Source organism: Halichoerus grypus, chromosome 1 (genome assembly GCF_964656455.1).
Source record: "Halichoerus grypus chromosome 1, mHalGry1.hap1.1, whole genome shotgun sequence".
Lineage (NCBI taxonomy): Eukaryota > Metazoa > Chordata > Mammalia > Carnivora > Phocidae > Halichoerus > Halichoerus grypus.
The window spans coordinates 153844258-153869886 of NC_135712.1; the positions used below are offsets into that span (position 1 = coordinate 153844258).

At 38.5% G+C, this 25629-nt stretch overlaps 1 protein-coding gene across 11 annotated transcripts in view; it reads right to left on the minus strand.

Moving 5' to 3' along the window:
* The window catches only part of ANO10 (anoctamin 10), a 222053-nt gene that overhangs the window by 185181 nt on the left and 11243 nt on the right, over window positions 1-25629 (minus strand). For 10 of the 11 annotated variants that reach the window (XR_013448554.1, XM_078074107.1, XM_078074096.1 and 7 more), the window contains exons 3-7: window positions 25065-25262; window positions 23168-23302; window positions 5649-5768; window positions 2904-3473; window positions 1199-1254 (exon numbers count right to left, since the gene is read on the minus strand). Coding sequence is in view for 10 of the 11 variants with exons in the window: in XM_078074107.1 (XP_077930233.1) it covers window positions 1199-1254; window positions 2904-3473; window positions 5649-5768; window positions 23168-23302; window positions 25065-25262 (1079 nt within the window). In the remaining variant the exon portion in view is untranslated. The remainder of the gene's footprint in view (window positions 1-1198; window positions 1255-2903; window positions 3474-5648; window positions 5769-23167; window positions 23303-25064; window positions 25263-25629) is intronic. The other variant, XM_078074108.1, reaches the window with a different exon arrangement.

Genomic DNA, 25629 nt, shown 5'->3' on the forward strand with positions numbered 1-25629 from the left:
CAGAATATCAATTATCTCACAGTGCTAGCATGATGCCTTCAAAGACTTTTTATTTTTTTTTATTTTTTTTATTTTTTAAAGATTTTATTTATTTATTTGAGAGAGAATGAGAGACAGAGAGCATGAGAGGGAGGAGGGTCAGAGGGAGAAGCAGACTCCCTGCCGAGCAGGGAGCCCGATGCGGGACTCGATCCCGGGACTCCAGGATCATGACCTGAGCCGAAGGCAGTTGCTTAACCAACTGAGCCACCCAGGCGCCCAAAGACTTTTTAGTATGTATGGCTGCTTGCACCTTTTCTAATGTCCAAACTGCTAAAACTGCTGAATTTTTATTACCTACTTATGAAAAATTTTCTATTTCCTTACCACTCTTGCCTCTATAAGTTTACCTCCTTCCAGAAACCTAAACACCTTCCTATCAGTAGTTTCTAATCTGTTAAGGCCTGAAAAACTAGATCAATAAGCTTCTTAGAATGATTTCTGTAGCTGGAACAAAAACTCGTTTCTCTGGAATCCTTTCCTGGGAGTAAGGTATAGGGGCTGTGCTCCAGTTGAGAGTTCAGAGGACTCTTTCTGCACCTTTCTTGACCCTCAGTTATGTTACCAATGGCTGAGATAACCTCCTGATAAACGAGGGGCTTCCAAACTGGTATTTATTGTTTTTCATAATGATGGAAACAGGCATAATGTGCGAGCTTTACACAAACAGCAAGCAGGTTACACTATGCCTTCTCTCCATTTCTTTCCTCCTACCCACTAAAACATGCTGGGAACCTCTTAGACTTCGGAAATTTCTTTCACAAAATTAATGGTCCATCTAATGGTACATCTTTCAAAAAATGTAATGGTCCATCACTGAATTGAATTGGAAGAATTGTTGAAGAGTGAAACAAAGAAGTCACCAAAAGGAAAAGAACAGAAACTTGTCTGTAACATGGTTAGTTAGCTTTTTAAATTACTAGAGATTGGATAAACCACTAATTTCTATACTTAAAGTCTTACAACACACACATAGGTAGTAAGACTACTGAATGTATATGTAAACACATTTAATCAATCTTTGCCTGCCTATACAAAATATATTAACTATCTGGTATCTTAAATTAGAAGCCAGCCTTCCTATTTATACTCCTAAGTATTAACTAGTATACGTAAGTTTCAAAATTCAAATGGATTTGTATATAAAAACTCTACTCACCACTAAAACTTTCAGAATTAGATGATTCTGGTACGCAGATTCCAATCTGTGATTCTCTAAAATATTGAAAAGGAGAGGAAATTTCTCTTAGATAAGCACGCAGTAGGGGAGGCTATTGTGGGGTAAAGGCAGAGGAGCTGAGGCAGAGATGTCCAGCACCGGAGCCTCAGTGAGTGAACATGCCAGACTGTCACTCATGGTTACCACTTACCCACAAGAACATCTCACAGGAAGAAACGACACTTAGAACACACTTCTCACAGTACTGCAAGAGCACCGTGTTCTGAAATTATTTTTAAAGTATTACTGCAACAAAGAAACATGGGAAGTATTGGCAAATGATCCCATAGAGAGCCACCCAGAAAAAGACCCTGAATAAAATAAAACTGATAGCAACCTCTAAAGAGGGCAATAAAGTTTTTGTATGTGTGCCTTACGAGGATTAACTTAAAGGGCAACTCAAATCTCCATCCTCAGCTAGGGAAAGGAGACACAGGACAGGCCCTAAGAAAGCAGGGCAAAAGAACAAAGAAGAAGATTCTGAAGAGAAGTGTCACCCTGCATAGAGGTAGTGTTAGACTCGTCTGGACTGGAACCCCACTCAGCTACTCAGCCACTGTCTGTCCTTGGGCAAGTCACTCAACCTCCCGATACTCAGCCTCCTTGCCTACAAAAATAGTGCTAACGCCCCCCTCCTCTCAGAGTCACCGTCAGGATAAGAAATAATACAAAACCTCAGTCCAGTTCCAGCATAAGGAAAGCACTCAATAAATAGTAGCTGTTAAATGACTATTAAAAATAACATAAACATCTTTATGGTCCATGAAGTTAAGATACAGACTTCTTCCTAGGGAATAACATTGCATATTTACTTGTTTGAGTGAATAAATAGAGAATGGCCTGTCAAGACTATTTTTTTAAAAGATTTTATTTCTTTATTTGAGAGAGAGAGAGACAGATAGTGACAGAGATAGCGAGAGAGAGCACAAGTGGGGAGGAGAGGGAGAAGCAGGCTCCCGCTGAGCAGGGAGCCTGACGTGGGGCTCGATCCCAGGACCCTGGGATCATGACCTGAGCCGAAGGCAGACGCTTAACCGACCGAGCCCCCCAGGTGCCCAAGACCATTTTTAAACTATATCCATTCCCCTTTGGCACAGATATATACAAGAGTACCCACTCTACTAAGGCCAGTGGCAATCCTTGGTGCTCTAAACCATTAGATAATTGTTTCTCAGACACCAGACATAGTTCACTTGGCCAAAGTATCTGAAGATAATTCAATCTACTTTACCCCCAACAAAAAATACAAAATTATAGTATTGGGATCACAGGTTTTAGACACAGAGAGGTCTGGATTAGCCTGGCTCTACAATTTGCCTGAACACTGCTAACTCTCAGGGTCTTTATCCCTAAAACGGTGAGATAACTTCTATTTCATGGTGTGCTGAGGAGGTGAAAATGAGATACCATGGACAAAGAGTTAGCAGGGCACCTGGAGTGCAGTGACTAACATTCGTCTATGACGGCCACGATAACCAGGAGTTGAGAGCATCAGAACCCACAAAGCTGATGAATTCCTCCTTACGTCTCTATAGTGAGCCCACAGCAACATCTTGCTTTGCAAAGCTGCAGTTACAGGAATCCTATGATCCAAGCAACATTTCCTATAGGCAAATAAGACATAAATGCAAGCATCACGTCTTACCCCATGAAGTTAGAAATTCGGCAGCGTATCGATAGAGGCGGTTCATGATCTCAATCACAATGGCATAGATGATGCTGGGCACATACAACAGGACGCTGGTCCACTCGGATCCGCTGCTCTCATGTAGACTCAAGGCCCAGGCCTCCATGTCAAAGTAAATCATCATGACATACAGGCAGAAATAGAGACAGAGGCACACAAAGGGCAGAGAGACCAGGTAAATGCGCAACTGCCTCTTGTAGCTGGGGTAGAGAGGTTCCTCCCTACCAGTGACGGGATTGATACCCAGGACCCCATGGAATCCCGGCCGGGGCTCCTCAAACTGTCTCTTCATGACAAGTGTCCCCCACCTGTAGGTCATATTGGCACAGCCACGCTTCCATACTTCCAGGATCACTGTGGACCAGATCAGGTTGAAGGAGGCGAAGATCACATACTTGTCATAGTCTTCCCACACAAACAAATAGTAAGGTAACCCAATGACCGCCATAGGGATTAAGGCAACAGTAAAATATTCCAAAAATCCAAAGTAAAGAGCGATTGTTTCCCCAAAGTAGCCACGAATACGGTCTACAATGAAAGGGAAAAAAAAAGACCTTAAGTAGAGACTACCAAAGACTTTCACCATTTCAGGTAAGCTTATTTATTTTTGTAGTTAAGTGGGGATCATTTAATACCCTCATTTCCCAATCAGTGTGCAATAGTAAATCCATCTTCCATGCAGTACACAGACCCCACTTGCCTGAAGAGCGAGCCCAATACTTGTCCCAGCTTAGAGCCCAGGCTGGGGCTGCTCTGAAAGGCACCCAGGGTCTGTTTCCTCTTTACTTCCTTATCTGATGGATGCCCTCTTCCCAAAGAAAAACTCAGCTTGGGGCTTGTCCGAAATCTCCACGATCCTAGCTTAAACTCAGCCATATAGCCAATGAGCCATTTTAATGTGGGGGTTTAATTTATATTCCCTGCCTTTCTCTCACTTTAATATCATAGTTATAGATGTTCTTTTCAAAGAAGACTCCCCATCCACAGTATCTGCTCCCGCTATCCAAAAATGTAAATTTTCATCAATGTGCCATGGCAAATGATTCAATACACTGGAGAAAAGCTATTCAAAAGTACAAAACAATATTCTACACATTAACTTCTAGAACAGCCATGGGACACATTTATCTCTATACCTTCCTATAAGAACTGGGCAAAAGAAGGGACAAGCAACATCACTGTTAAATATTCTGTGAACTCGGCAGGAGCTAACCCAAAAGGGGTCTCAAACACTACATCCTTTGCCAGCTGCATCTACCTGGGTGAGTGCCTGGGTTGTAAAAGCATCCTGCACTGGGATCAGGGTGCGATACAGGGGCTGGGGAGGTACAATAATGGGGTTATTATTTCTTGGTTAATTATATGCAGTTAAAACTTTAAGATAATGTGTCAGATCGTCTGTGCAGATGGGTCAGAGTAAACTGGTATAAGCTATTTTCCCATATCCTTATTCTTCTAACTAACCTACGGACATGTTAAAATAGTTGGTATGATCAGGTCACCTCAAATCTGAATCAGGTTAAAGGATACCCAAACAATGAAAAAAAAGAGTGCTCAGGGTCCTGGGCTCCAAATCACATGACGTCCCTCTTTTGATCTTAAGGGGAAGGTCAAGATTCACCTGTGCCCCAGCTGCTATCACCAGTCCCAGCACTCCCCAAAGCCTCACACCCTCTACCACAACCATGCTCAGCCTTCACCATTAACTCACTTTTCCCCTCAATTTCTAAGCAGCTACTGGATACTGTCACCTACAAGTGCTAGAGGCAATACTTAAATTTACTGCACCTAAATGCCACACAAAGTGAAAAAAATGTCAATAAATGTAACACAAAACTACTAGTGTATTACCTAGAACTATTAAAAACAAACTTTTCCTTTCAAAGAATACAAGAAAAAATTCAAATGCAATTTCAAATTTTCATCTTAAAAACAAATTTTTATTTACTGTTACAATATTATAGTAGCTGTTTTCAGGGATGGAAATTAGAAATAAAATTATTTTAGAGGGATTCCTTTAAACAAAGTCAAAAGAGAAATGCCCTTGAAAGAAATATGGATAGCAACACTTATGGTAAAATCTAACAGCTTAATAATCCTTATGCTTAGAAAAACATAACCAAGCCAAAAATCTGAATATCCACACTGATGTCAGTTTGCATACAGTAATGCTCAACACATACCAAATAAATTAATGGATACTCTTGTAACTGTATTCAGAGAAAAGGGATAGATTCAGTAATATACACCAAGATACTTACAAACTACCTCAAAAGATGTTTAGGCCTGTCTGCCCCTAAAAATGAGCACAGCTTGGTCCACTCAAATTATTAGCTCTAAAGAAAGAGAAATTTTCAAATACAGGATATTCACAGTCAAATGAAATTCTCCTAAAATCTGTCCTACTCCAACTGGGACATGTACTTATGAAGGCCGCTCTGTATTCAGAGCCTGTGCTGTTGGTGAAATTTAATGAAAGCTTGTCATTCCGCCCATAGGAAATGCTATTAGAAATAAAATAAATTACTAAGTAGGTCATGTAAACCATCTTATCCAACCCCAATTTTTGCCCACATGCAGCTGGTGAGCCTTGCCCAGCAGAGCATTAAACATCTACCCGAGATGGTGAGAAAGCACCACTGCTGAATCATGACGCCTCGTTGGTAGTCCTCGTTCTCTACGAGAACAGGTATTGACACGTACCTAGGGGCTGATACTTCAAAGTAAACCGGGTGTACCAGCTGTCTTCAAGCTTCTTTAGGGCTTCGTTATCATGCAGTGGGAACACCTGAATCACAATGCCAGAGGTGAGCAATCTTCTCACTGTAGAGGGAAAATGTGCCAAACTAGATAAAAGGGATTTGAGATCACTCATCACTGTGACATACTTCTTCAAATGCTGGAAAGACAGCCCAGTAAGGAAGGGGTGCTACACAAGGAGCAGTGATATACTGCCTACTCTAAAGGCATATATTCTTTTGTTCTTCACATGTAAATATCTTGAGTATTTTCTTTAACTAGGAAAGCAATACAAGTTTATGTAAAAACCATACTGAAATGTACAAATTAGAATTGGAGAGATCCTCCCACAAAAAATAACCACTGTAAACAGCAATTTTGTGTAAAACCAAATTTTAAAACAAATATCCATAAATATGTATTATAAAAATAAAAGTAGGATCATTCTATACACATTGTTCTGTAATTTTTTCTCATGTAGTAGTGTATAACAAATGTTTTTCAATGCCAATGTCTATAAACATGAAATGTCCTTTTTAACAGTATCATAATATTCCCTTGTATGAAGTGCTATAATTTAATGTTCTATTGAAAAATACTTGTTTCCTGCCTCCCACTTTTTTGCCATTATATATGTTAAAATTCAGGGCACCTGGGTGGCTCAGTCAGGTAAGCATTCTACTCTTGGTTTCGGCTCAGGTTATGATCTCATGGTCCTAGGATCGAGCCCCACATCAGGCTCCACGCTCAGTAGGGAGTCTGCTGGAGATTCTCTCCTTCTGTCCCTCCCCCTGTCGCACTCTCTCTCTTAAATAAATAAATCTTAATAAATAAATAAACAAATAAATGTTAAAATTCTTATACACATATCTTTTCCCACCTGCCCAATATTTCCTCAAACTCACTTAGAAGTAGAATTGCTAGGTCCAAGAGCATATGTATTTTAAATGCGAACACCTATTATAAAACTGCCCCTAGAAAGACTTTACCAATCTGTCCTCCCACTACAGTGAAGGTAAGAAGACAGTGTTCAGTTCCTTTTATTCTTGATGATATTGAATATTTGCAGAATCATTTTCATCTTTTCTAATCTGATAATAAAAGCTTATGTTTATAAACAGCAAATATCAAAATCAAATAAAATCAGACTTTCAGCAGTCAGCTGACTGGTATGATTTTATCACTCATGCACATATTTGAAAGAGACAAATGAATTTAACCAAAGACAATATCCCCTGGTAAGTATAAGTGAAAACAGAGCATTCTCTCATCCATAATTATTTAGAGGGACTCACTGGGCGGGTGGGTCTTCAGGTTCTATTAACAGGAAGTGTGTTCAGCAGACATGGGGAGCTCCGATGCAGTGCTTTGTGCCATATGTGGGGAGATGGACTACTTTCCACACAAGCTTCTAATAGAGTCTCTAAAGAATATAGCTGCTTATAAGATGGAATTTGCAAAAAGAAGAGCTGGAGATGCTATTTTCCTTCACTGAGAAGCTTTGAGCTCTTCAAGGTTTATCAGCTCACCTCTTCCAAGGGCTGCCTCCCTTATCTCCTATCTACCTTGTCACCAAAGAGAAGTGATGAGCATATTTTTTTTTTTTTTTTTTAAGATTTTATTTATTTATTTGAGAGAGAGAGAATGAGAGACAGAGAGCATGAGAGGGAGGAGGGTCAGAGGGAGAAGCAGACTCCCTGCCGAGCAGGGAGCCTGATGCGGGACTCGATCCCGGGACTCCAGGATCATGACCTGAGCCGAAGGCAGTCGCCTAACCAACTGAGCCACCCAGGCACCCGAGAAGTGATGAGCATATTAAGCAACAGGTCCTTCAGGAGGATGATAAACGAATGTCTGCAGCATCGAAGAAAAGTATGTTTTAAGTTTTCCGTGTAGAAATATTATATATAACAAAGAGAGATGGCATTCTCAAGACAGAGGCCTTATCATAAAATCTTCAGAGTAATTTAAAAGTAAAGCAGGGGCACCTGGGTGGCCCAGTTAAGTGTCTGACTCCAGATTTCAGTTCAGGTCATGCTCTCAGTGTTGTGAGATCGAGCCCCAGGTCGGGCTCCATGCTCAGGAGGGAGTCTGCTGGAGATTCTCCCTCTTCCTCTGCCCCTCCCCCTGCTCTCGTGCTCTCTCTCTCTCTAAAAATAAATAAATCTTTTTTAAAAAGTCTTGAAAACCTAGGGATGTGATGAAATTCTTAATGATTAAAAAAGGCATACACTCAAAATACCATTAATTAGGGGAAAAAGGTACATGGTTTAAGTTATATTAGCCACTGATGCTGTAAAATCCATTATTTAATGTTTTTATTCTGAAGCGTTTCAGTGGGTTTTTCTTCAGCTCACATGAGTGAAAGTCGGTCATCCACAACTGTTCTGATTCCTATCTCTTATTTGAAGATGTAGAGCTGTACTTTATTCTTTCTTCCATTACTATCCTTTTCAATTACTGTGTCAAGTTATTCAACTTTGAACTGACAACATCTACATTATTTTACTATTTCTAAGTTCTTTTTAAAAAACTGACTGCATTCTACTATAGATGACTTTCTAGGCAGGCATAAAAACCAGCTACTTCTAAAAAAAGGACAGTGAACTGAAGGACTCAGAATATAAAGCCTCAAGTCCTAAATTACCAGGCTTCTCTTCACCATCAATGCCAAAAGCATGGTTCCAATTTCAGCTTCTAAAAATAGAGGCTTTTCTTTTAATCCTTTAACTTTCTCTTGTCAGCTAAGAATGTAATTAAGATGACCCTTACCTTCAAAGGAAAGTATGATGCTGTGCAGGCCTATTTAAAGAAAGAAACAACTGCTTCCCAGGAGGATCGAGATGGCAGATTGGAGCTCACCTCTCCCCAGACACACCAAGGCTACAACTACATATAGAACTCTTCCACAGCTAGAAAGAAAAAGTCACATCGAGAAGCAGAGGAGGGGCAGAGAAGTGGTCTGATTGGGACCCACACCCCCAGCATGGCAGTGGGAGGGATATCACATGCAGGGAGATCCTCCCTGTGGAGTGAGGGGTTCAAGCCCCACATGGGGCAATCTTGCCATGGGGACCTGCACCAGGAAGATGGGCCCCAAAATGTCTGGCTTTGAAAATTAGCAGGGCTTAATCCAAAGAGAGCCAGAGGGCTATAGGAAACCAAGACTCCACTCTTAAAAGACCCACCCACATACTTGCCCTAAGACCTAGTGCAGAGGCAGCAGTTTGAAAAGTGCCTGGGCCATTCATAAAGGAGATTGATTGACTAATCTTGGGGAATGTGCCAGAGGTGCAGGGAATTGCAGGAACTTTCTCCAGGAACGGAAGTGTGGGCAGATGCCATTTTTCTCACCCTACCTAGCTGGCCTAGTACTGGTGAGAAAGAGTTCTGACACTCTCTATCTACCTTGCTAGCGCTGCTAGCCCCACCCTGGTATTCCCCTGCAGACCTGCCCGCTCAACTCTCCCCACCCTGGAAGGCAGCCCCCAAAGTAGCTCCCACCCCACCACACCCCCCAGGCCATCTCTGCCTTAACTGGTGCTCCCCCAAAGGGGCTCCCATCCACCATGAGCCCACAACAGTTGTGGCTCACCCAAAACAGGAGGGAACACACAAGGGACACCCCTGGAGCTCCTGATTCTGGTGACCAGTAGGGGACTGCACTTCTGGGCCCCACAGTACACCTTCTACAGAAGGCCACTCCTTTAAGACCAGGAGATGTGGCTGATCTACCTAAAACACACAAACACAAAGAGGCAAAATGAGAAGACAGAGGAATACGTTCCAAATGAAAGAACAAGACAAAACCTCAGAAAAAGAATTAAATGAAAAAGAGACAAGCAATCTCCCTGATAAAGAGTTCCAAGTAATGGTCATGAAGATGCTCACCAAACTCAGGTGAAGAATTGATGAACACAGCAAGAACTTCAAGAAAGAAATAATATAAAACAAGAACCAATCAGAGCCAAAGAATATAATAACTGAATTGAAAAATATACTAGAGGGAATCAACAGCAGATTAGAGGATGCAGAAGAATGGATCAGCAATCTGGAAAACAGGATAATAGAAATGACCCTACCTGAATGGCAAAAAGAAAAAAGAATTTCAAAAACTGAGGATAGTTGGGGCACCTCAGGTCATGATCCCAGGGTCCTGGGATTGAGCCCACGTCAGGCTCTCTGCTCAGCAGGGAGCCTGCTTCTCCCTCTCTCTCTCTCTGCCTCTCTCTCTCTGTCAAATAAATAAATGAAATCTTTAAAAAAAAAAACTGAGGATAGTTCAAGAGACCTTCAGGACAATATCAAGGGTACTAACATTTGCATTATAAAGGTCCCAGAATGAGAAGATAAAGAGAAAGGAGCAGAAAACTTATTTAAAGAAGTTACAGCTGAAACAGACAAGAAAACAGACATCCAGGTCCAAAAAAGGAAAGAGAACCCTGGGCAAGAAAACAGACATCCAGGTCCAAAAAGGAAAGAGAGCCCCAAACAAGAGGAACCCAAAGAGGTTCATACCAAGATACAAAATAATGAAAATGTCAAAAATTAAAGAGAAAATATTAAAAGCAGCAGGAAATAAGCTACTAGTTACATACATGAGAACACCCATAATACTATCAGCTGATTTTTCAGCAGACTTTGCAGGTCAGAAAGGAGTGGCACAATATATTCAAAGTGCTGAAAGGGAAAAACCCACAAAGAGAAACAGTCTACCCAGCAAGGTTATCATTCAGAATTGAAGTACAAATAAAGAGTTTCCCACACAAAAGAGTTCATCACCACTAAACCTGCTTTATAGGAAATGTTAAAGGAACTTCTTTAAGTGGAAAAGAATAGAAAATTTTAAAAGAAAAAATCTAACTGTAACAGTGAACATATAGTAAAGGTGGTAGGTGAACCACTTACAAAGCTAGTATGAAGGTTAAAACACAAAAGTACTAAGTCAACAATATCTACAACAGTTAATTAAGGGATACACAAAATAAAAAGATGTGAAATATGATGACAAAAACATAAAACAGGGAGGGGGAGAGTAAAAATGTAGTGCTTTTAGAATGTGTTCAAACGTAAGCAACCATCAACTTGAAATACACTGTTACATACATAAGGTATTATATGTGAACCTCATGGTAATCACAAACTAAAAACCTCTAATAGATACACAAAAAATAAAAAGAAAGGAATTCAAACATAACACTGAAGAAAATCATCAAGGGAAGTGAGCAAGAGAAGAAGGAACACAGAAGAACTAGAAAAACAACCAAAAACAATTAACAAAATGGTAGTAAGTACATACCTATCAAAGATACCTTAAATATAAATGGACAAAGTGTTCCAAATGTATCCAAAAGATACAGGGTGACTGAATGGGTAAATAAACAAGACTCATCTATATGCTATCTAAAAGAGACTCACTTCAGACCTAAGGACATGCCCAGACTAAAAGTGAAGGGTGAGAAAAGATATTCCATGAAAATGAAAATGAAAATGAAAAGAAAGAGTCATAATAGACTGTAAAACAAAGACTGTATAACAAAGAAGGGCCCTACATAATAATAAAAATATCAATCCAACAAGAGGATATAACAGTTGTAAATACCTATGTACCCAACATAGAAGCACTTAAGTATATAAAGCAAATATTAACAGCCAAAAAGGGAGAAACTGACAATAATACAATAACAGTAGGGGACTTTAATGCTCCTCTTACACAAATGGATAGATCATCCAGGCAGAAAATCAATTTAAAAAACCAGTGGTCTTAAATGACACATTATACCAGATGGAATTAACGGATACATACAAAAAATTCCATCCCAAACTAGCAGGACACACATTCTTTTGAAGTCCATATGGAATATTCGGCAGGATAAATCACATATTAGAGAACAAAATAAGTCTCAATAAACTGAAGAAGACTGAACTCATATAAAGCATCTTTTCTGACCACAATGGTATAAAACTATAAATCAACTACAAAAAAAAAATTTAAAAAAAATCCTATAAACAGAGGCCAAAGAAGACACTAATAAAGAACCAATGGCCAATGGATCAATGAGGAAATTAAAAACAAAAACAAAAAAATCCTTGAGACAAATGAAAACAGAAACACATTGTTCCAAAATCAATGAGACTCAACAAAAGCAGCTCTAAGAGGGACATTTATAGCAGTAGAGGCCTACCTCAAGAAACCAGAAAGATCTCAAATAAACAATCTAACCTTACACCTAAAAAAACTGGAGAAAGAACAAAGCCCAAAGTTAAAAGAAGGAAGGAAATGATAAAGATCGAAGTGGAAATAAATGAAATAGAGAACTCAAAAATAATAGAAAAGATTATTGAAACTAGTAGCTGGTTCTTCAAAAAGATAAACAAAATTGATAAACAAGACTCATCAAAAAAGAAGAAGAAGAAGAAGAAGAAGAAGAAGAAGAAGAAGAAGAAGAAGAAGAAGAAGAAGGAGAAAGGAAGGAAGGAAGGAAGGAAGGAAGGAAGGAAGGAAGGAAGGAAGGAAGGGAGGGAAGAGAAGAGAAACCGAATAAATAAAATTAGAAATGAAAGAGAAGTTACAACTGACATCACAAAAATACAAAGGAGTGTAAGAGACTACTACCAACAGTTATATGCCCAACAAACTGGACAACCTAGAAGAAACTGATAAATTCCTGGAAACACTCAATTTTCAGGGAAGACTGAAATAGGAAGAAAGAGAAAATCTGAACAGACTGATTACTAGTAATGAAACTGAATCCTAATCAAAAAACTTCCAACAAAGAAAAGCCCAGAACCAAACAGCCTCACAGGTGAATTCCACCATTTATTTTTTTTAAGATTTCATTTATTTATTCATTCATTTATTTATTTATTTATTTATTTAGAGAGTGTGAGTGGGGAGGGGGAGGGGCAGAGGGAGAGAAAGAATCTCAAGCCGACTCCACGCTAAGCGTAGAGCCTGACATGGGGCCCAGTCTCACAACCCTGAGATCATGACCTGAGTTGAAATCCAGAGTCGGACACTACCGACTGACTGAGCCATCCAGGTGCCCCTCCACCAAACATTTAAAGAAGAGTTAATACCTATCTTTCTCAAACTATTCTAAACATTTCAAGAGAAAGGAACACTTCCAAATTCATTCTATGAGGCCAGAATTTACTTTGATACCAAAACCAGACAAAGATTCTACAAAAAAAGAAAATTACAGGCCAGTTTCACTGATGAACATAGAGGTAAAAATCCTCAACAAAATATAAGCAAACCAAATTCAATAATACGTTAAAAGGATCACACATCACAATCAAATGGAATTTATTCCAGGGATGCAAGGATGGTTCAATATCCTCAAATCAATCAATGTGATATACCACATTCACAAAATAAAGGATAAAAATCACATGATCATCTCAATAGATGCAGAAAAAGTATTTGACAAAATTCTACCATTTATGATCTAAAAACTCTGAATAAAATGGGTATAGAGGGAACATACCTCAACATGATAAAGGCCACATATAACAAAAAACACAAATAACATCACACTCAAGATTAGGAACAAGACAAGGATATCCACTCGCACTACTTTTATTCAACATAGCATTAGAAGTTCTAACCGCAACAATCAGACAGCAAAAAGGAATGAAAGGCATTCAAATTGGTAAGAAGAAAGTCAAACTGTCACTATTGGCAGATAGCATAATATTATATATAGAAAAACCTAAAGAATCCACCAAAAAACTATTAGATTAAATGAATTCAGTAAAGATGAATAAGATAAAATTAATATATAGAAATCTGTTGTGTTTCTATACACTAACAGCAAAATATCATAAAGAGAAATTAAGAAAACAATTCCATTTACAATTGCATCAAAAATAATAAAATACACAAGATTAATTTAACAAAGGAGGTGAAAGACCTGTACTCTGAAAACTGTAAGTCACTGACGGAAGAAACTGAAAATAACACAAATAAATGGAAAGATATACCATGCTCATGGATTGGAAGAATTAATATTGTTAAAATGTTCATACTAACCAAAGCAATCTACAAATTCAATGCAATCCCTATAAAAATACCAATGGCATTTTTTATAGAACTAGAACAAATAATTCTAAAGTTTGTATGGAACCACAAAAGACCCCAAATAACCAAAGCCATCTTTTTTTTTTTTTAAGATTTTATTTATTTATTTGAGAGAGAGAGACAGAGATAGGAGAGAGAGAGTGAGCACATGAGCAGGGAAGCAGACTCCCCGCTGAGCCAGGAGCCTGATGCGGGACTTGATCCTAGGACCCTGGGATCATGACCCGAGCCAAAGGCAGACGCTTAACCAACTGAGCCACCCAGGCACCCCCATAACCAAAGCCATCTTGAGAAGGAACAAAACTGGAGGTATCATGTTCCCAGATTTCAAACTATACTATAAAGCTACAATAATCAAAACAGTATGGTACTGGCACAAAAACAGATATATAGATCTATGGAACAGAATAGACAGCCAGGACATAAAGCCATGCATATATAGTCAATTAGTCTATGACAAAGGAGGCAAGAATACACGATGGGGAAATGACAGTCTCTTCAACAAATGGTGTTGGAAAAATTGGTCAGCTATACGTAAAAGAATGAAAATGGATCAATTTCTTACACCATATACAAAAATAAACTCAAAATGGATTAAAGACTTAAATGTAAGACCTGAAACCATACAACTCCTAAGAAGAATACAGGCAGTAAACTCCTACATTGGTCTTAGCAATATTTTTTTGGTTCTGTCTCCTCAGGCAAGGGCAACATAAGCAAAAATAAACTATTGAGTCTATATCAAACTAAAAACTTTTGTACAGCAAAGGAAACCATCAAGAAAATGAAAAGGCAACCTACTGAATGGTTGAAGATACTTGCAAATGATATATCTGATAATGGGTTAACACCCAAAATATATAAGGAATTCATACAATTCAGCAACCAAAAAAAAAAAAAAAAACCCCAAACAATCTGATTAAAAAATGGGCAGAGGACCTGAACATTTTCCCAAAGAAGACATACAGAAGGCCAGCAGACACATGAAAAAATGCTCAATATCACTAATCACCAGGGAAATGCAAATCAAAATCACAGTGACATGTCACCTCACATGTGTCAAAGCAGCTAGTATCAAAAAGACAAAAAATAACAAGTGTTGGCAAGGATGTGGAGGAAAAGAACCCTTAAGCACTGCTGGTGGGAATGTAAATTGGTACAGCCACTATGGAAAACAGTATGGAGTTTCCTCAAAAAGCTAAAATAGGAATTTCATAACATCCAACAATTCCATTTCTGGGTATTTACCTGAAGAAAATGAAAACACTAATTCAAAAAGATATCTGCACTTCTATATTCATTGCAGCATTATTTACAATAGCCAAGATATGGAATAAACTTAATGTCTATCGATAGATGAATGGATAAAGAAGATGTAGTATATAAACATACATACAATGGAATATTCCTCAGCCATAAAAAAAAAGAATGATATCTTGCCATTTGCAACAACATGGATGGACCAAGAGGGTATTATGCTAAGTGAAATAAGTCAAACAGAGAAAGACAAATACCATATGATTTGACTTATCTGTGGAATCCAAAAAGCAAAACAGGGGCACCCAGGTGGCTCAGTCAGTTAAGTGTCTGACTCTCAATTTTGGCTTAGATCATGATCTCAGGGTAGTGAGATGGAGCCCTGGCATTGGGCTCTGCACTGGGCGTGGAACCTGCTTAAGATTCTCTCTCTCCCGCCCATTCATGCTTTCTTTTTCAAAAAAAACAAAAAAAAAGCAAAACAAATGAACAAACGAAATAAAAACATACTTATAAATACAGAGAACAAACTGGTGGTTGCCAGAGGGGAAGGGGATCAAAGGATGGAAAAAATAGGTAAAGGGAGTTAAGAGGTACAAACTCCCAGTTATAAAGTTAGTAAGTCATGGAGATATAAAGTACAGCACAGGGAATACAGTCAATAATATTGTAACAACTTCATACGACAGATGGTTAACCAGACTTATGATGGTGATCATTTTATAAAGTAAGTAAATGTCCAGTCACTATACTGTACACCCGAAATTAATAGGATATTGTATGTCAACTATATTTCCATTAAAAAATAAAACTAAACAACCCAAACCAAGATTCCTTCCTTTAAGAATGCTGAATGATCTGTTGTCAAATACAAGGGTTCTTACTATTACAGCCATTTAATGATTAGCCAAACAAAGCAAAATCTAATTTAAGGGAAGCGATAACTAACCTGGCTTATAGTTGGACCTCTAAATTAAATAACACCATAATAATACTAACATAGTACTGCTTCTGTCTTTGGCTAATGTCACATGCTTACTTCAAAAGCAAAAACAAAAGTCTCTCTCACAACTCCTTACAGTGTCTCTGTGCAGGTCATGCTGCCTCTAATCCAGAAAAGGGATGATGAGCGCATAGAACCCCCAGAGGAAGTAAAGGCTGGTACAATGAAGACGGGGAGCCCCTCTGCCCCCTGTAGCTGCTGCCATGCCCCAGCACCCTCTCCCAGGTCCCCCCACTGGACTCTAGCAGTCAGGTATGAACACACCACTTGTGTCTCAATAAGGAAAAAACTGCTTCTCAGAAATAACCTGTGTTCTCAAAATACATTTTTATATTCCTGCATTGTTTTTAATCCTGCTTAATATAAAAACTGCATATATGCACCAAAACACAGTACATGTATGTGTGCATATGTCTATGTATGTATGTGTGTGTGTGTATATACATATATATATACACACTGATGTACCCAGTGATATATTTATAAAGAGAAAGAGAAATATAGATATATATATGTATCAATAGTTTATAGTTTAATCTTCTTATGTACATGCCTGCTACATGATATTTACTTGAAACTTTATTACTCCTATAAGATCCATTAATAATATTAGAAGACAGATTGTATCTGACCACTCTAACCTATGTGTAAACAGAGGATATTCAGGAATAGTTACTATAATGTCCTAAAAGAATGACAATATAAAACTAAAGATGAGCTGTGCCATATCCCATCAATCAAACCATGATAATCATCTGACAGACATTTTGAGACAGAGCTTGAACCTAAATAGCATCCCTTAAGATACAGTTAATATATAAGAAATTCTCAGCTCCCTTAACTCCTTTTTCTAAAGAAGATCTTTCATTGTGTTACCTGCATTAACTATTAGGAATCAATAGGAGAAAGGAAGAGTCTAAGTGATCTCAGCTCACAGAGAAAACTCGAGATGAACACGACGAAGACACATGTAGAGACACACTTTTAGACGTCCACATTCTCGCTGTCTGGTGAGACGAGGGAGAGCCCTGACTGCAAGCACCCAGTATCTCCTAATTGGCTCAAGGTCACGTTCACCACGACACAAGTTGCCACCTACTTAACGAAAGCTATCGAAACAGAACATTGTAGCAAACAAAATCACAATCATTGCGTGTAAAATCAAATTAAGCCTGCAATAGCAGAGAGTGTTTCTCATGAAAGGCCTGGCTAGCTCTCACAGTGCTGATGGGATCACAATGAACAGGTTACAATCTCTGCTCCCAATTAGCTGTGGGAAAGAGGATGCCCAGGGAGTGTCTCCTGTGAAACTTAAAAGCCAAAAAAAAGGAGGGGGGGGCGCCTGGGTGGCTCAGTCTGTTAAGCGTCTGCCTTCAGCTCAGGTCATGATCCTGGGGTCCTGGGATTGAGCCCCGTGTCGGGGGGGGGGGAAGGGGGGTCCCTGCTCAGCGGGGAGCCCGCTTCTTCCTCCTTCTGCCCCTCCCCCAACTCATGTGCACTCTCTCTCTCTCACACACACAAATAAATAAAATCTTAAAAAAAAAAAAAGCTTTTCCATTTATTGCTATGGATTAACCTCATGGAAATCTAAGATTTTAAGTTACTCTGAGTTTTATTAGTTCTAAAATATGCACTCTGAAAACAGTTCACACTTTATAATTATACATATCCCATATGCACATCCCATTTCTTCTTCAACCAAATATGATATAACACAGCATTTTAGGGATCACATTTTCAAAGATATAAAGGAAGAGAATAATGCAGATTTTGAAAATCCAGCCTTGATAATGGAAATATGATTCTTACTTCAGATGTATAAAAAATTTTCAAATGACCATGATGAGATGATTTTATCTTTATATGCATTACAAAAAAAAAAGAAAGAAAGAAAGAAAGAGAGGGAGGATCCTTGTTTATAAAGCCTCATCCTGCCAGCAAGAAAGTTATTTCTATTATGGCTTTAGGACACCAGACAGGGTACCTATACACCCAAGAAAAATCCATTTACATATATTGCCTTCAAAGTTTTCATTTGGTTGGAAATTTCTCTCTGAAGCGGCTGGGAACATTTGGAAAACTGCTGCTGCCCCGAGCCCCATCTGCAGGGAATGTACACATAGTCTCCATCCCAGCAGCAGAAAGAGGATGTACCTGTGCAGAAACTAGCAGAAGGAAGCAGGGGCTTCCACATAAGCATCTGAATAATGTGGATAAACAGGAAGAAATGGGATGCTGACATTAACAACCAAGACAGTGCCTCAGTCTGTTTTGTACCCAGCTGTGTCTTATTCCCACTAAGAGATTAAGAAAGATTTAAAATTCTGTAAAGGCACCAAACAACTGCCTGAATACAGAATGTGGAACTCCTGGCAACAAATAGCGGCAGAAAGACACCTCTGCCCTGTTCTTGTTCATGACAAAAGTTAAAAACAACAAAGGAAACAAGACACATAAAGGGAAATACCTATCTTTGATGAAAGTAAGGAAAAAAACCTATAAATCCAAATCACAAACCATGAGAAGAGGCTTTAAAAGTCAGCCCAGGTTAAGCTAAGAGCACCCATGCCTCTGCACAATGGGGTCAAGGAGGAGAGGGCAGGGTTCTCCTGGACACCGAGGGGTGGGGATTGCCCCACTGCCCAGATATGGGCAAGAAGGACTCATGGTGGACTCCTGAACTGCATCTGCTGGAAAACACAGTGGTCTGGAAAAACAAGGGCTCACTAGAAAGTAAGTAATAACCACAAGTAACTGGCATAGAACTATGCAGAAACATTATAGGGAAAAGGCAACCAGAAACAAAGGCAGAAAAGAAACATAGCAGGAAATTATAGCAAGCAATGAAAGCCTATGAAATTAAAGAAATGAAACTTAAAGAAATGAAAGTAAGCCATCTCTCTGAAATTAAAACCCAAAGAAGAGCTATAAGAGCTGAAGATGAGAGCTCAGAAAAGTGATTTAAGATACACACAAAACTACTACAGATACAAAGTCATAAAAAAAGGTACCAGGAAAGACTGAAAACATAGCCAGGAAAATGGTAGACAAGCCTAAGAAAATTACAGAAAACCTTAAAAATATTTCAGAGAATATTTAAGAGCCCACATACACATAATTGGCTTACCTAAAGACAAGAAGAAAGTAAATACAACCAAGTAACTCTTAAAAGGTTACTGAAAAAAACTCTTCTGCAATCATGGTAATCTTTTTTTTTTTTTTTTTTAAGATTTCATTTATTCATTTGAGACACAGAGATACAGAGAGAATGAGAGAGAGAGAGAGCATGAGCAGGGAGAGAGGCAGAGGGAGAAGCAGGCTCCCCGCAGAGCCAGGAGCCCAACATGGGGTAAAATCCCAGGACCCCGGGATCATGACCTGAGCCGAAGGCAGACGCTTAACCATCTGAGCCACCCAGGCGCCCCATCATGGTAATCTTTAATCTATACATTGAAAATATATATGTCCAACAAAAACTGCTATAATATAATCAATATCAAGCCATATGCAGATAACTGGGAATGTAGACAAATAAGAATCAAATTTCCTGATACCTCCTAAAAGCCATACAGATCAACAAGGAGAACAAATAAAAGCATCCATAGCATATATCTACAGTATAACTCAGAGACAGGAGAGCCCACAAAATCCAGTTTACATGTAAGTCAGACAATAAAGGACCAAAAACACATTCTTCTCAAGTGCACATGGGACATTTTCCAGGATAGATCAGTTACATGTTAGGCTGCAAATTAAGTCTCAACAGATTTAAAAGATCTATCATAAAAAGTATCCTCAGACCACAATGGGATAAAGTTAGAAATCAGTAACAGAAGGAAAACTGAAGAATTCACAAATGTGTGGAAATTAAAAAAACACATTCTTAACCAACCAATGGATCAAAGAAGACATCACAGGGGAAATCAGAAAATATTTAGCAATGAATAAAACAAAAACACAACAAAACTTAGGAGACACAGAGAAAGGGAGGAAATTTGAGGCTAAGGACCTCAAATGAACAACCTAATTTTACAATTAAGGAACCAGAAAAAGGAGAACAAACTAAACCCATAGCTAGCAGAAGGAATGAAATAATGAAGATTAGAGCAGAGATAAACAAAATAGAGGAAAGAAGGACAATACAGAAAACTAAAGAAACCAAAGTTGGTTCCTGGAAAAGATCAACAAAATTGACAAATACTTAGCTAGATGAAATAAGAAAAAATGAGAGAAGACTTAACTTACAAAGATCAGAAATAGAAATGGGGACATTACTACCAATTCTGCAGAAATAGAAAGGATTGTAAGAGAGTACTATTAACAACTGTCTAACAACAAACTAGATAACCCACATGAAATGGACAAATTCCTAGAAATACAAAACCTACCATGAAAACTTACCATAAGTCAGAAGAAACAGAAAATCTGAATAGGTCTATAATTAGTAAGGAGACTGAATTACTAAGGACACTGAAAAATCTCCTGACAAAGAAAATCCCTGGACCTGACAACTTTGCTGGTGAATTTTACCAAATATTTAAAGAATCAATACCAATCCTTCTCAAACTTTCCCCCCAAATTGATGAGGAACATTGTTAACTCATTCTATGAGGCCAGCATTACCCTGATACAAAGCCAGACAATAATACTACAAGAAAACTACAGACCAACATCCCTGACGAACAGTGACGCAAAAATACTCAACAAAATACTAGCAAACTCAATTCACCCACACAGTAAAAAGATCATATATCAAGCAAGTGGAATTTATTCCTGGAATGCAAGGATAGTTCAAGTACAAAAATCGGCCTACTGTAACACACCATAATAACAGAAAGAAGGGGGTGGGAGGAAACACATTTATCAACTCAACTGATACAGAAAGAGCATTTAATAAAATTCACCACTTTTATGATAAAAACACTCAACAAACTAGGACTAGAAGGAAACTACCTCAACATAATAAAATCCATCTGGGAAAAGCCCACAGCAAACATCATACTGAATGGTGAAAGACTGAAAGCTTTTCCTTTAGATCAGGAATAAGACAAAGATGCCCACTTTCACCACTTCCATTCAACATAGAATTGGAAGTTCTAGCCCAAACAATTACAGAAGAAATAAAATGCATCCCAATTAGAAAGGAAGAAGTAAATTATCTCTGTTGACAAGTGATATTATATTTTATGTAGAAAACCCTAACTTTTCTGCAAAAACACTGTCATAGCTAATAGATGAATTCAGCAAAGTAGCAGGATACAAAATCAATAAACAAAAAGAAGTTGCATTTCTATACATTAACAACGAACTATCTGAAAAGGTAATTATGGAAACAATCCCATTTATACTAGCATAATAAAGAATAAAATACTTAGAAATTAACTAAAGACATAAAAGATTCACACAATGAAAAACTACGAAACAATGCTAAATGAAATAAGACATACATAAATGGAAACACATCCCATGTTCATGGGACTTAACATTGTTAAAATGTCAATACTACCCAAAGCAATCTGCAGATTCAATGCAATCTCTATCAAAATCCCAGTGAGGACTTTTGCAAAAATAGAAAAACCCACTGTAAAATTCATATGGAATTTCATGGGACCTCAAATAGCCAAAATAATCTTGAAAAAGAAGAAAAAAATTCCTGATTTTAAAACACCATAAAGCTGGGGTGCTGGGTGGCTCAGTTGGTTAAGCAGCCGACTCTTGGTTTTGGCTTGGCTCAGGGTCGTGAGATCAAGCCCCACATCGTGCTCCACGGTCAGCATGGAGTATGCTTGAGATTCTCTCCCTCTTCCTCTCCCTCCCCCTCAGCCCCTCTCCTGGCTTATGCTCATTCTCTCTCCCTCTCTCGCACTCTCTCAAATAAATAACTAAAATCTTAAAAAAAAAAAAAATGACCACAAAGCCACAGGAACCAAAACAATGTGGTATTGGCATACAGACATATAGACCAATGTAATAGAACAGAGGCCAGAAACAAACCCTCACATATATGATCAAATGATTTGCGACAAGGGTACTGAGACCATTCAATGGGGAAAGGGCAGTCTTCTCAACAAATGGTACTGGGAAAACTGGATATCTACATGCAAAAGAATGAAACCGAACCCTTAAAAAAAAAAAGAAAAAAGAAATTGAACTCTTACCTAACACCAGAGACAAAAGTTAATTCAAAATGGATTAAAGACCTACATATAAGACCCAAAACTATAAAACTTGTAGAAGAAAATATAGAAGAAAAGCTTCATGACCTTGGATTTTATTTCATGACATTGGCAATAATTTCTCAGATATGACACCAAAGGTACAGGCAAAAAGAAAAAATAGGTAAGTTGGACTTCCATGAAAATTTTAAAATTTTATGCATCAAAAGACAGTATCAACAAAGTAAAAAGGCAGTCGACTGGTTCTCAGGCATCTGTCCTCCTGGGGTGAGCGGGGGGAAGACTGGAAGATAGTATTATACTGCCTAGAGAACACAGCGGCTTATATGTTTGAAGTGCATTTGGGCGGCAAAAATACTCTGAGGCCTTGGCCACCATCTGGGGGAGTTTGAGGCAACCTTGGAATCACACAGTGTAGTGAGCACTTTCATCTGCAAACTAGTATTCTCACTCAAATGGAATGACACACGAAGTTATAAACTGCTGATTTGCATTCAGGTATTATGTCACTTTGTGCTCTTCCTAAGCCTTGCTCCCAAGTTCTCACTCACTGAGATGAGAGCAGATGGAAAGAGGGCTCCAGGAAAAGACGATGGCTCCTGTTCTCATTCCTCCCCAGGCTCCCTAGAGTGAGTGTCTGGACATAAAGGAAACTTTGCCAATCTTAACATGAGTAATATATATATGTATTCACATCCAATTTTAAGCTAACTGAATGCTGCGAGACCTTGATAAATAAGTAGGAAACCATACAGAACAAATATATTGATCTAAAGGTACAACATAATGAAGCTCTAGTAGCAAAAGATATGTTCACGAAAAAATAAGTTATTGTAAAGTTCTATGTATTTTTCAGCAAGAGGAAAAAAAAATAAAGCCTTTCTAATTAGTTATTCATGTCTACTAAGAAAAGATAATTGCATTATAATGTGTATTCATGAAGTTGGTTGATACAATGACTTACATAATGATTTTCCTGGATACAACTTTGCCTGGGGGTAACCAGGGATCATCTTTTCATTTCTGGCTCTAAGATTTTCAAGCTCATGTTTGATAATGAATTGACATTCTGCCATTGTAAGGAAGTCATCATTGTCATCTAAATGAATGCAAAAATTTCCAGTTATTTTCTCAGTAACAGCCAAAATAAAATTAATAACATTCAAATAACTTGGGATTATAGAAATGATGATATAAACAATAAATAAGGAGTAAGCAAAGTATAAAACTGCTAAATTAAACAGAATGTAAAGCACCTTAGATATTCTGTAAGAATAAAAATACTGTTTGCCTTCACATAATACAATTTTTCAATCATTGTACAATGGTCCCCCCTTATCTGCAGTTGTGCTTTCTGGGCAGTTAGCTACCCCCGTGAATCACAGTCCAGAAGTGGCTGATCCCCTCCCTCTCACCTATCATCAGAAGGTCAGTGGTAGCCTAGGTCATTCACCTCACCTCACCTCATCAGCACATCATCACAAGAAGAAGGGTACACACAGTAAAATAAGATACTTTGAGGGACAGAGAGACCATATTTGCATAATTTTCATTACAGTAGATTGTTATCATTGTCCTATTTTATTATTGTTGTTGTTAATCTCTTACTGTGCCTCATTTACAAATTAAGCTTTATCACAGGGATGTGTATAAGAAAACAGCACATACTAACTGCTATTTCAGGCACCCACTGGGAGTCTCGGAATGTGTCCCCCCCACCGCTAAGGTGGGGGGACTACATACAGTACTAGTTCTTATAGAATATAGTACAAACATCTAAATGGCAGATACTTGCTTGATCTTATCTAATACCAACGAGCAGAAGGCAACATGCTCTTTAATTCTAACACTATTCTAACTAGGGATGGAACTGAAGTTTGGCTGTATGACAAATTTTCCTCCTCCAAACTCGCAAGCCCAGGCCCTTCCCTTCCCATAAATGTGGGAGAAGATAGTCTGATAAGAAAACAGTACTGTTGGGGTACCTGGGTGGCTCAGTTGGTTAAGTGCCTGCCTTCAGCTCAGGTCATGATCTTGGGGTCCTGGGATCGAGCCCCAGCATTAGGCTCCCTGCTCAGTGGGGAGTCTGCTTCTCCCTCTCCCTCTGCCCCTCCCCCTGCTCGTGCAGGCGCTCTCTCTCTCTCAAAGAAATAAAATCTTAAAAAAAAAAACAGTATTGTTTTTTGGCAAGTGAATCCTCTTAAATGTGGTGAATTTTACCATTATCATTTATGCACTAATATATACAAATCCAGAGTGAGTCTGAAAAAGCCTAATCATATCACATCTTCTACTAACTCTAAAAGCTCTGGCAGGGACCGGTTTATTCTGAAGCCAAACTCCCACTCTGACATCCTGGTCAGCCTGGCTTTCTCAGTGCTTTCCAGAAACCATTCTCTTCTGGACCCCCTGTGAGACCAGAAGAGAACCAGTTACCCTACCAGGAAAATGGCAATTCTACGATTCTGAACTACTACTGCATTTCTCATTATAAGATTTTTCTGTTATCAAGCTAGTGAACATTCACCATCCTGAGAATTAGGATAGAATAATATAAATAAATTACATGTGTCACAATAATTTATGCTCATCTATTCCAGGGGTCACAAAGAAAGGCCCATGGACCATACTTTAAAAGCTAATTTTAGTGGAACAGTTGCACCCATTCATTTCTTATGGTCTAAGCCTACTTTTGCTTTACAAGGACAGTGTCAAATAACTGTGAAAAAGCGTATGGCCCACACAGCCTAAGATATTTACAGTTGGCCCTTTCCTAAAAATGTTTGCTGACCCCTGACCTACTCATCAAAAGCTTATTTTTGAGATAAATTGATTCTGATAGAAACAATCTTGGGACTCACCATCAAAATCTTTGAAGTTATGTCGGGTTCCATATGTGAAGGCTCTCATAGTGTTATCATTACACTCTTTTACCAAACCTATTGCTTCTGCACCCAGTAACAATGTAATCTTGGAGGCACCGACAAGATATAAGTTCTGATTTTCTAGTGTTTCTTTCTCATATTTATTTAATAGTGGTCTAAACAGGAGCTGGGCACCTTCAAAAACAAAAGATAAGCACAATCTTAGAAAAGTTTCAAAAAGGAAAACATTCTAAATAAGTATTGTTTCTAGTTTGATATAAGAAAAACGTATTATGGGGCGCCTGGGTGGCTCAGATGGTTAAGCATCTGCCTTCGGCTCAGGTCATGATCTCCAGGTCCTGGGATGGAGCCCCACGTTGGGCTCCTGGCTCAGCGGGGAGTCTGCTTCTCACTCTCCCCCCACCTCTCCCCCTGCTCATGCTTGCTCTCTGTATCTCTCTGTCTCAAATGAATAAATAAAATTAAAAAAAAAAAAAAGAAAAATGTATTAACAATTCAAATCTATCTTCCCAATAAATAAGAATTACAAGTTGATTTCCTT